Genomic DNA, 12,881 nt, shown 5'->3' on the forward strand with positions numbered 1-12,881 from the left:
TATCGCTCACTGACAGCAAACATACTTATCAGCTGCTGTATGTCCTGCAGGAAGTGGTGTATTCTCTCCAGTCTGACACACTGCTCTCTGCTGCCACCTCTGTCCATGGCAGGAACGGTCCAGAGCAGCAGCAAATCCCCATAGAAAACCTCTCCTGCTCTGGACAGTTCCTGACATGGACAGAGGTGGCAGCAGAGAGCACTGTGTCAGACTGGAGAGAATACACCACTTCCTGCAGGACATACAGCAGCTGATAAGTACTGGAAGACTAGAGATTTTTAAATAGAAGTAAATTACAAGTCTGTATAACTTTCTGACACCAGTTGATCTGAAAGAAAATACATGACACTGGAGTGCCCCTTTAAGTGACATCTGTGAAGACTGACGGCTTCTTTCTCACAGCTGAGGATTTGTTAAAGCTTTCTTGTGTTTACACAATCTGATACCGGACTCTGCACTGATACATTGTAACAAACCTTAAGAACAGATAAGACTTGTTTTAAGACTTTGATATTACGGTGACAAACCCTCAGCTGTGAGAGGTCAGGTTGTGTTCCTGGTGCACCCCAACTCCAGTCCTCAGGTCCCCCATAACAGCAGATATCCCAGACATATACCATAGCTGTATCATCTCTATCACCGGCATGGCTGTACCCCTGCTGTATAATGTTATGTATATGAGCTGCTATAATGCTGCCCCCTGGTGGCCCGGAGCAGATAGCAGGACACAGCAGTTACAGAATAAATATTGTATTGATGATGTGAGGGGGTGATCTCTGGTTACAATGCAGTCTCCGGGTCACACAATGCGTTGCTCTGCAGATTTCCAATAATCTCCACTATACATGTTTAGCCTCGGGGAATCCCAGAGGGAGGATGATGGGGGTAGTTGTACCCAGTGGCACAGGTCTATGCTATCTATAGCCATGAGAGTCACATGGTGCAGGCAGTATATCGGAGGTCACACAGGAGCAGTCAGTGCCTGTGCTCTCTATCCGGACTCATACAGAAGGGCTCCAGCCTCTCGTTCTCGGGCAGCATGGCGTTCAGCTTCTCCATCAGGGGCACCGTCTGGTCGATGCCCATCTGAATGCGTCTCAAGATGGCTGACATCTCGTTCACTTTCTGGATCTGCTCCGCGTACTTGGCGAATCGCTTTTGCCGCTCCTGCATGTGGCTGTAGAGAGTGTCCACTGAGGAGTCCATCTGTAATGACAGGAGGTGACAGGTAGAGGGAGCTCACCGCTGCTGGACGGGGCCTGGGGGCTGCACACAACCCACCACCTACCTCCTTAATGCGCTTCACCAGGGCATTCTGGTCAAAGGCCACGGCCTCTGCGCACTGATGTAGGTGGTCCTGATAGCGGACACACAGCTGGAGGACCTGGGGGGAGTCCAGCCGCTCCAGACGGACATTGGTGGGAGAGGTCTGACCGCTGAGGAGGCCTGGAACAGCAGAGAGGAGAAGTGAGCGCAGACTGGACACCACTACAACATATACAATCTATTAGTCTCTGATATTGGTATACAGTCCGCCTCTGCGCCTTCCATGTATGACTGTTCCCAGTATCTCCTCTTATTACGCTCCGGACCCTGTTATAAGCTCGGGGGTCTCTGGCCCTGTAACAGCAGAATGCAGGTATAGACAAGGAGCTGGTGTCTTATAGGACCTGTATAGGACTGTAGAGCTGCGGAGGTCGGAGGTGGAAGCGGCTGCCAGCTGTGACCTCACTCCATTCTTATCTGCTGATGTCATCCAAACACTAGAGACCCCTCCCCTCCCCCATTCCTGTCTCCATGCAACACAATGACATCATTCACATTGGAGGAGTGAGCCGAGGTACACCCAGGCTCTAGGAAAGCTGAGAGATAACAACATGGCTCCTGTTACAGCTCCAGTCACTCAGCTTTCCCAGACTCCTGAAGAATAAACCCACCTGGTTATACCGGGGTGAACCCCCCACTGACCATTCAGGACCGTGGGAAAGCTGAGTGACAACCTAAGTAAGTACTGTAGTGGAAAATTTACTGGAGAGCTCTGCTGCCCACAGGCAGATGCTAAAATTATTATGTTAATTTGTTTTCCCTGAGACCCATTGGCATCACAACATATGGGGTAAATTCGCCCCTGCGAGCCCCTGGGACGAAGGAATATTTAATGAAAAAACAATTAAATTTTAATCCCCTCCTCCATGAGGTATAAATAGGCTCCACCTCCCCCTAGACCTCAGTCTAATTATAAAGAAACATAAAACACAGGGAGGGAGTCTTGGGATGCCAATGGGTCTCAGGGAAAACAAATTAACATAATAATTTTAGCTTCCCTTACGTCCCATTGGCATCACAACATATGGGGAATTAGCAAGCATTATCCTCAATGGGCGGGTTATTTATTACGTCCGCATTAAGAACAGATCTTGCAAAGGTTGTTCTTGACAAGAAAGAGGTATCCAGCCTGAAATATCTCACAAAGGTAGTCAAAGACGACCAGGTAGCTGCCTGGCATATGTCCTCAAGTGGCACAGCGGCACGTTCTGCCCAAGTGGAGGCCACAGCTCTAGTAGAGTGAGCCCTGGTAAATTCATGTGGATCCAGATCAGCAGAGGAGTAACATAAGGCAATGGAGTCACAGATCCATCTGGATATTGAAGGTTTTGAAGCCTTTCTCCCCTTGTTCTTTCCTGCGAAAGGGATAAAGAAATTCTCGTCTTTACGAAAATCACCTACTCTATGTAGATAGATCTTGATAGCTCTGGATATGTCCAATAAAGAAAGATCCAAGTCTTCTTTAGATGATCCAGTGGGAGAAAATACAGGCAATACTATAGGCTGGTTGATGTTGGCAAATGAAGCCACCATAGGCAGGAATCCTGGAAGGAACCTAAGGAAAACCTTGTCTTGGGAAAAAAATCACGTATGGAGGTGCGGAGCCAAGGGCTTGAAGATCTCCAACTCTCTTAGCAGAAGTAATGGCTAGTAAAAGTCTACTTCCTCCCAAGGCTCAAAGGGAGGAAGACACAGGCGTCTCAACACAAAGGATAAGTCCCATGGGTCTACCTGCTTTACCAGGTTAGGCCTAGTCTAGCCTTAACAAAATTCTTTACCTCCAAGATCTGAAGAAAACGTGAGTTTAGGTGTGCAGAGAGGGATGCTATCTGCACCTTGATGGAACTAGGTTTTAATCCTTTATAGAAGCCTTCCTGTAAAAACTCCAATCACTGTGGAGTAGAAGGTTTAAGTCCATCAATACTCCTGCTTGCACACCAATCTTGAAAAATCTTCCAAATACGTGCATAAGATTTAGCTGTAGTGCTACTACGAGCATGAGAAAGGGTATACTATACCTTCTCAGAAAAACTAGAGTCTAATACGGTCCTCTCAGTCTCCAAGCTGAGGCTGGAAAGATTCCTGCACAGATGTTGACCCTGGTATATTAGATCCGGATGCAGAGGTAACCTCCAAAATTCCCCTCTGCTCATATTTATGGGCAGGGTGAACCATGACCCCTTCGGCCAGAAGGGAGTTATTATTATTACTGACGACTGATCTAGACTGATCTTCTTGAAACTCTGGGAATCATGGCTATGGGAGGAAAGATATACGCCAGCTGGTATGTCCATGGTATTGTCATTGAGTCCACTACCGTGGGATTGTCTGCCCTGTAAAGGGAACAGAAATTCCTCAGTTTGGCATTGCTTGCTGATGCCATGAGGTCTCTCTGAGGAGTCCCCCACCTCTGGGTTAACTGAATGAACACTCTCCTTGAGAGAGACCATTCCCCCGGTAATGTCAGGCCTCGACTCAGTCAATCCGCCAATGTATTGTAGACACCCCTGATATGAATCTCAGAGAGTCCAGTTATTCTGGTTTCTGCCAAACAGAAAATCTTCTCTACTTCCCTGAGGAGAGAAGGGGATCTGGTACCTCCCTGTTTAGGTACGCCACGCAGGCCATGTCGTTCATCTGGATTCTGACTGCTCTCTGTAAAATAAGAGGAGAAAAATGAAGAAGAGCTGGGTAAATCGCTCTGAGCTCCCTCACATTGGAGGGCAGAGCGGATCCTGTTGACTCCAAGATCCTGCAGTCGTGATGACTGTCAGATGAGCTCCCCAACCTGTTCCTGAAGCATCTGTTGTGATGGTTACCCAGTGTGGTTGTGAAATTAAAACTCCATGTTTGACTTGTCTCCACCACATTAGAGAATGTCTTGTTTGAGTCGATAGAACATGCATTGCATCCAAGTCCTTCAGTCCTCGGTTCCATACTGTTAGTGCTTCTTTCTGAAGAAATCTCATGTGCCATAACGCCCATGGCACCTCGTCCGCAGCTGAGGCAAGGAGCCCTAGAAAGCGCATTTATGTTCTTATGGATACCTGACGAGGAGGAATTAGGAATTAAGTCTGATTTCTCTATGTTGATGAGCCAACCTAATTGTTGAAGTATGTCTTGGACATAGATCAACTGAACTCTCAGAAGATCCTGAGTCTGAGTCATAATCAACCAATCATCCAGGTAAGGGATAACTTTATCCCCTCTAAACGGAAGGGAACCATCATGGTGACACTACCTTTGTGAAAACAAAGGGAGCGGAGGTATTCCGGATGGAAGGACTTTGAATTGTAAGTGTCTTACCTTCCCCTGGATTTTGATGGTGATTCTTAAAAGTCTCCTGTGAGCCTTCAGAATCAGTACATGAAGATATGCATCCGGTAGATCTATGGTGACCATAAAAATCTCCCTCCTGGAGGATAGATTCTACCGATCTTATGTTCTCCATGTGGAACGTCTTCTTTACGATGCACCTGTTGAGATATCGCAAATCTATAATAAGCCTCCACTTTCCGGATGGCTTCAGCACTAGAAACACTGGGGAGTAAACTCCCTGACCGATCTCGGATAGAGGAACATCCTTTAGAGCCTCACTGGAAAAGGAGGTGAAGAATTTCTGTCTCTAGAACTAAGTGTTTTTCTGTCTTAAGATTTCTTGACAGAAGAAATCTTGGAGGAGGAAGAGATGATAAATGAAGGACAACCATTTTGAATAATATTTAACACCCAGTGATCTTTACTTAATTCTTCCCAGGCAGGGAGAAACAAACTCAGACATCCCCCACTGGACTGCTTCTGGCGTCAGAAGTCTGGTTTCTTGTCGGTGTCCTTATTCTGCTGCTTCCCAGAATTTCTTCTGGAATAGTTTCTTCCTCGACCTCTGTACTGATATCTCCCTTTGCCTCGCTAAGGAGATTTTGCTCTGCGAAAGGAATCACCGCTCTTATAGGACAATGGTAGGGACTTCCCCTCCTTGTCAGACAATTCCTCCATTAATTTATCCACCTCAGAGCCAAACAGCCTACCTGGCTGGAACTCCATATTACAGAGCTGAATTTTGGAGTTAGCATCTCCAACCCATGGTTTTAACCATAGCGCCATTCGGCAGCGGTCGAGAGTGTACTAATTTTTTTACGCTAACCTGGTTCCCTGAGATGCAGTATTGCAGAGGAAGTCAATGGCCATAATGACCTTTTTTAAGGAGCGAAGGACCTTGTCCCTGCTAGCTCTACCTTCCAAATTTTCCTGGACCTTGGCCAGCCATCTTCTTAGGCTTCTAGAAACCTCAAAAGAAGAAGATATGGAGACTGCCCCTTGGGCTGCCGCTGCTGTATATGATCTCTTGAGGGCTACCTCCACCCTTCTATCCATCGGATCCTTAAGATTGGATCCGTCCTCTGCAGGCAGCACAGTACATTTCGACAGTTTGGCTATGGCCGGGTCCACCTTTGGAGGCTCAATCCAGTCCTTACATTGTTCTTCCTTGAGAACATATAAGGTCTTAAACCTCTTGCTCAAACCCGGAGCCTTTTCCGGTTCCTTCCATTTTGCCTGTAACATAGACAATGAAGTCTTTCCCACAGAAAAAGCCCTAGGCTTTTTTGAGGAGAACAAATCCTTATCCTCTTCTATTTCCTCAGGGTGTATTTCAGCTTGCACAGCTTAGCAGAGCTTGTGAATTCTATCAGCTGTGAAATACCCCTTGAATAATTCTTTCTCATCTTCAGAAGTAGAAGAGGTTTCAGAAGAAGATGATGATGACTTAACTTCATCAATCACAGTAAAACTGAAAATGACCATAATCCTACAGCCATAAAGTAATATACTCAAGGCTGGGAGTAGAGAGAGAAATACTCTGTTTGGTCTTTATCTTAGGACACGGGCGGCCATTCTCATTAGCCGCTAAAGTCTTGTGCACATAGTCCTTGACCCATACTACTACATCCTGAACATCAGGCTCCTCATAGGTTTAGGTCTGCATGAAGGACAGCGTACTGAAACACATAGGCATTCATAAATATTTTTATGAAAGAAAGGATGAATCTTATCTGGAAAAAATTATCCTCCTACGGTATCCATAGCCGTCAGGTAGAGGAATCTCACACTCGGCACATGAAGTGCTTCCTTAGAAGGTCTTTTGCCAGCAGCAGGGCTGGTCTCCATTTCAGACATCTGCAAATAATCAATGGATTATAATACATATAAACCACTAGCCTGGTTAGAGTGATACCGGAAAGAGACACTAGGTGGCAGCAAGCACTTTGCTCTCAGATGATTTCTATTAGACCCAAATGAGCCATAGAAAATCCTTCCAGAAGAAGACAGCCAGACCTAGAGGTAGCAACAGCTTACCTTCTGCCTTGGACACACAGCTAATCCGGCGTGCAGAGAGCTCGCGCCGCTGCCGGCCCCCGGAAGTGACATCACGCCGACACCGCAGTGCTGAGACGCACGCAGCGCCGATGCGTTCCACAGTCGAACGCGACTGGAAGAAAAGCCAGCGGCTCGGGTAAAACCTAAACGCTAAGACCTGCAGAAGCAAATATCAGGATACTACCTGGACACCGGCTCCAGCGGCATCCCAGCAATCATTACCTGGAGAGAAAACCTGAATGCAACAGGTAAACAAAGCATAAAAATGGAGGAGGGACAAAGTCCCCTAGGGCTAACAGCAACAAAGTAAAAAAAGACTGAGGTCTAGGGGGAGGGGGAGCCTATTTATACCTCATGGAGGAGGGGATTAAAATTTAATTGTTATTTTTTCATTAAATATTCCTTCGTCCCAGGGGCTCGCAGGGGCGAATTTACCCCATATGTTGTGATGCCAATGGGACGTAAGGGAAATTATAATTACACAAGAAACCTACAGGTCACCATTCACCATTGGCCTTTAGAAAAGGTAATGGGTATCAGATGGGTGGGGGTCTTGGGCTATTGCTGAGGGTCCAGCAGTTACATGTGAGCTGTAGAAGCCAAATACGGGGTAAACCGGCCGCCGGTCAGCAAGAGACCTGTATATGGCACAACCAATCCAGCAGCCGGGCTCATCCTGTATGACTGCATCGCTATCGGCCGCACATCCTATTAATACAGGGAGATGTGCAGGCGGTAGACAATGATTTATTGGTCGTTTGAAAGAAGCGATCAGCTGACAAGGGGGCGGTTTCCTGCTTCTTGGCCGATCGCAGACACTTTTACACGCGCCGATCACACTGCCCCCGCACTATAACACGGGAGGCAGCAGTGTGTCTATATAGGATGATCTGGCAGGGTGTTTGGTTGCTGTATAGTCTATATAGGATGATCTGGCAGGGTGCGGTGTGTTTGGTTGCTGTATTATCTGTATAGGTAATGATCTGGCAGGGTGCGGTGTGCATGGTTGCTGTATTGTCTGTATAGGAGGATCTGGCAGGGTGCGGTGTGTTTGGTTGCTGTATTATCTGTATAGGTAATGATCTGGCAGGGTGCGGTGTGTATGGTTGCTTTATTGTCTGTATAGGAGGATCTGGCAGGGTGCGGTGTGTATGGTTGCTGTGTTGTCTGTATAGGAGGATCTGGCAGGGTGCGGTGTGTATGGTTGCTGTATTGTCTGTATAGGAGGATCTGACAGGGTGTGGTGTGTTTGGTTGCTGTATTTTCTGTATAGGAGGATCTGGCAGGGTGCGGGGTGTTTGGTTGCTGTATTGTCTGTATAGGAGGATATGGCAGGGTACGGTGTGTATGGTTGCTGTATTGTCTGTATAGGAGGATCTGGCAGGGTGCGGTCTGTATGGTTGCTGTACTGTCTGTATAGGAGGATCTGGCGGTGTGTTTGGTTGCTGTATAGGAGGATCTGGGAGGGTGCGGTGTGTTTGGTTGCTGTATTGTCTGCATAGGTAATGATCTGGCAGGGTGCAGTGTGTTTGGTTGCTGTATTGTCTGTATAGGTAATGATCTGGCGGGGTGTATGGTTGCTGTATTGTCTGTATAGGAGGATCTGGCAGGGTGCGGGGTGTTTGGTTGCTGTATAGTCTATATAGGAGGATCTGGCAGGGTGCGGTGTGTTTGGTTGCTGTATTGTCTGTATAGGTAATGATCTGGCAGGGTGCTGGGTGTATGGTTGCTGTATTGTCTGTATAGGAGGATCTGGCAGGGTGCGGTGTGTCTGGTTGCTGTATTGTCTGTATAGGAGGATCTGGCAGGGTGCGGTGTGTCTGGTTGCTGTATTGTCTGTATAGGTAATGATCTGGCAGGGTGCGGGGTGTATGGTTGCTGTAATGTCTGTATAGGTAATGATCTGGCAGGGTGCGGTGTGTCTGGTTGCTGTATTGTCTGTATAGGAGGATCTGGCAGGGTTCGGGGTGTTTGGTTGCTGTATTGTCTGTATAGGTAATGATCTGGCAGGGTGCGGTGTGTATGGTTGCTGTATTGTCTGTATAGGAGGATCTGACAGGGTGCGGTGTGTTTGGTTGCTGTATTTTCTGTATAGGAGGATCTGGCAGGGTGCGGGGTGTTTGGTTGCTGTATTGTCTGTATAGGAGGATCTGGCGGTGTGTTTGGTTGCTGTATAGTCTGTATAGGAGGATCTGGCAGGGTGCGGTGTGTTTGGTTGCTGTATTGTCTGTATAGGTAATGATCTGGCAGGGTGCGGTGTGTCTGGTTGCTGTATTGTCTGTATAGGAGGATCTGGCAGGGTGCGGTGTGTCTGGTTGCTGTATTGTCTGTATAGGTAATGATCTGGCAGGGTGCGGGGTATATGGTTGCTGTAATGTCTGTATAGGTAATGATCTGGCAGGGTGCAGTGTGTCTGGTTGCTGTATTGTCTGTATAGGAGGATCAGGCAGGGTGCGGGGTGTTTGGTTGCTGTATTGTCTGTATAGAAGGATCTGGCAGGGTGCGGTGTGTATGGTTGCTGTATTGTCTGTACAGGAGGATCTGGCAGGGTGCGGTGTGTATGGTTGCTGTATTGTCTGTATAGGAGGATCTGGCAGGGTGCGGGTGTTTGGTTGCTGTATAGTCTTTATAGGAGGATCTGGCAGGGTGCGGTGTGTTTGGTTGCTTTATTGTCTGTATAGTTTTGTTCACATGTACAGATTTTTGGTTGCAATTGGTGAAGAATCTTTCCTTTATGACCTGTTCTCCATTTATAATCTGTTCCTGGCTTTGGCTTCAATAATTGCATAAGTGCAGTTTGAAGTTCCTCACCAGGTGCGGATTAGTTTAGCATCAGAGAAGAGGCCGCTCTCCTTCATTAGCCACATTGTAGCTGCACCTGTGTATAAGGAGGCACCAGCTCTGGAGAGATCACTCTGGTGAGAGCATGGAGGGATAAGCGGCAGGAGGAGTTGGTGATCTGGTAAGTACTCGTTCTCACTTGTCATTACATGTCGTCTGTTTGGAGCAGTGTAATATATGTTTGGCTGCTGTACACTTTGGGACTTGGGGTGCTATCCAGTTTACATGCAGATATCTGGTTTACGTGGTCACATCTTTAGGCTGCAGTCCTTAGTCTGTACACTCCAATGTGATGTGATCCCAGTCAGGTATTGCTAAGCAGCCATGTGACCGACCACCACGTCCTCAGAGGAGAAGGGCCGTGTGGGCAGCCGTGGGTCCAGGGAGATTATGGGGTAGGGGAGCAGACACATAATAGGTTATAATGTTCTTGCTGACCTAGATAGAGGGGTGGTTGCTGATGGAGACACGGCTGCTCAGGTCATTCCCAGTGGGAAAGATGTTTGGGATGGGGCACTGAGTGGTAGCAAGAAGTCAGGGGCAGAAGATGGGATTAGTAAGAAGAGAAGACAGCTTCTTGTGGGTGACTCCAGAGCAGGATGAGGATGTGCTGAAGGAGGTGAGAATAACCCTTTAAAGAGACTGACAGAGAAGCTTAACAGAATGATGTATCACTTACATTGCTCTGTGCAGCTGATCCAGAGATCTCCTCCTGAATAATATGGACAATGAGTAGTCCCCTCCATTATGTGCATGAGCCCAGTAGTCCTGGATATTCATGAGAAACAGAACTCCGCCCACCTGCTGCTGATTAGCAGTTATCTATCCATGCTGTGTATAGGCAGTCAACTGTCAATCAGCAGCTGGGGGAGGGGTGTAGCAAAAATCCTATTCTCCTGCATATTAGAACGACTGAACAGAATGATGTCAGTAATACACCGATCTGTTCAGCATTTCTGTCACTAGTTTATGCTGCCCTCATTTAAGGCAGAATAAACCTAGTGACTGAATGCTGTCTCTCTGGCGCTGTTCACCGATCCTGAGGACATGGATACTCCTTTAACTAAGTTGACTGTAGCCATCAGTACTGACAGTGTACAATGGGCAGACGCCGCCCCCTGGTAATGGGTCAGTGGCTACAGCCGTATACACATCACACAGGAGATATCTACACAGCAACCATCTCCTATACCAGACAGCGAGGAGGCACCAGGCTCACTGACTATTAGAGGGGCAGCATAGAGGGCTGCTCTGCTGTCAGTCATCACTGTGAAGAGATGACATCATACCAGTGACATCACATGTACACAGCTTATGTTATAGAGGACACACTAACCTTTTAGGAGGGGCTGGAACGTGGGGATCTCCTGCAGCTTGATGACTTCAGGGTCTTTGGTTACATTGCGGTGGGTCTGTGTGCCAGATGCCACCACCACAATGTCGTCCATTTTGGCTCTCTGTTTGGCCGGGGAGGGGTTAGCTGTAGGCAGAGAAATGAGACCTATGACTCCAGACACTGAGACCTGTCACCTGATTGTTGATGGTTTTCAGACAATAGTGTCCCTGTCCCTTACAGAGAGCTGATGGTATTAGCAGTGCCATGTGACTCACCAGAAGAGCTGACATCTCCATGCCTGACGTCCTGCTCCGAGCTCTGCTCCGCCCCCATAGCGCCACCTCAGGCTGCACCTAGATTACCTGAACCGGTGGACAGGAAGGAAAGTAACTAGATGTGAAAATACAAGTGCTAGAAAAGAGCGCCCCTTTAAGGAGAATGTCCCATCCGTACAGCACACGTTGGGGACGTGGACCTGGTGATTCTAATGGAGGCGCCTCGCAGAGAAGGGGTATCGTCACATTGGGGGGCGCCGGGCTGGTGCACAAGACCTGAATTCAGCGCTGGCCCTTTAAGAGTGAATCAGCCAGCGGCCTTTTAAATGCAGATTCAGTAATGGCCCTTTAAGAACAAATGCGGTACCGGCCCTTTAAGAACAAATGCGGTACCGGCCCTTTAAGAGCCAATTCGCCACCTTTTACCTTCTAATTAAAACCTTATGTTACATCTTTCTCCATTGGAAATAATGTTCCTCCTGTTTGTGTTACGGGCGTCTGTTCCTCTATATAACATGTATACGGATATACGGTAACATCAGTACCGGAGGGGACATTACTATGGGATCTGATTTAGTCACAGATTCCGCAGACAATAACCGCTGGGTGTGGATGAGAGGTATAGCGTTATATCTAGGACTCATCATTATAAGGTTATTACGTGCTGGTGATGGCGGACAGCCCGCTATAACCTCCCTCACACTCACAATATCGGGGTCACCCGTCTCCTCTGCTCCCCGACATCGGGCGCACGTCCCGCACTCACTGCTCTGGTTGCCCCGGTAACCGCCCGCACTTCCGTCTTCCGGGTTCTCAGTGAACAAGTTCTGCTTCCGGGGTCAGCCCCGCCCACTCATGCTCAACCCTCTGAGCTCTGGATATAGAGGAGGGCGACCGAGGTGGTGACGTGTATGTGTCTGTGACAGGAGTGATGGTGCTGTATATTATAATATAGTACTGTACCCCAATAATACTGCACCCCTATAACTACAGTATAATGGTGCTGTACCCTAATAATACTGCACCCCTATAACTACAGTGTAATGGTGCTGTACCCTATAATATAGTACTGTAACTGCTATAACTACAGTATAATGGTGCTGTACCCTATAATATAGTACTGTAACTGCTATAACTACAGTATAATGGTGCTGTACCCTATAATAAGGAACTGTAACTGCTATAACTACAGTATAATGGTGCTGTACCCTATAATACTAAAATACTGTACCCCAATAATACTGTTCCCCTATAACTACAGTGTAATGGTGCTGTACCCTATGAAAACACTAGAATACAGTACCCCTATAACTACAGTGTAGTGATACTGTACCCTGTAATAACACTAGAATACTGTACCCCTATAATATAATAACACTATAAGGTCAGGTTCACACTATGTAAAAACAACTGCCGTATTTCATAACAACGGCTGTAGTTGTGCAAACAACGGCCGTTATTTATTAAATAACGGCCGTTGTTTGCACAACTACAGCCATTGTTATGAAATACGACCATTGTTTTTACATATGATGCACTATAATACTGCATCCCTAAAAGTACAATATAATGGTGCTCTACCTCTATAACAGTATAATAATGCTGTACATTATAATACTGCACCCTATAACTACACTATAATGGTACTATACCTCTATTATAACACAATAATACTTCATCCCTATAATAACACTATAAGGATGTTCTACCTGTATAATTAGAGACAA

At 47.1% G+C, this 12,881-nt stretch overlaps 1 protein-coding gene across 2 annotated transcripts; it reads right to left on the reverse strand.

The window, feature by feature from the left end:
- Positions 1–734: 734 nt before the first annotated feature.
- BORCS5 (BLOC-1 related complex subunit 5) lies at positions 735–11,965 on the reverse strand. Of its 2 annotated transcripts, none has more exons than XM_069951425.1 (5): positions 11,862–11,965; positions 11,155–11,241; positions 10,880–11,023; positions 1,289–1,446; positions 735–1,206 (listed from the first exon to the last, which is right to left on the reverse strand). In XM_069951425.1, the coding sequence occupies exons 2-5, from the start codon at positions 11,210–11,212 to the stop codon at positions 976–978; spliced, it is 591 nt and encodes a 196-aa protein (XP_069807526.1). In that variant the 5' UTR covers positions 11,213–11,241; positions 11,862–11,965; the 3' UTR covers positions 735–975. The 2 variants fall into 2 exon arrangements, with proteins under 2 accessions (XP_069807526.1, XP_069807535.1); XM_069951434.1 differs by having other exon boundaries at positions 11,921–11,939.
- Positions 11,966–12,881: the final 916 nt, after the last annotated feature.

This window comes from Dendropsophus ebraccatus, chromosome 1 (assembly GCF_027789765.1).
Source record: "Dendropsophus ebraccatus isolate aDenEbr1 chromosome 1, aDenEbr1.pat, whole genome shotgun sequence".
Classification (NCBI taxonomy): Eukaryota; Metazoa; Chordata; class Amphibia; order Anura; family Hylidae; genus Dendropsophus; species Dendropsophus ebraccatus.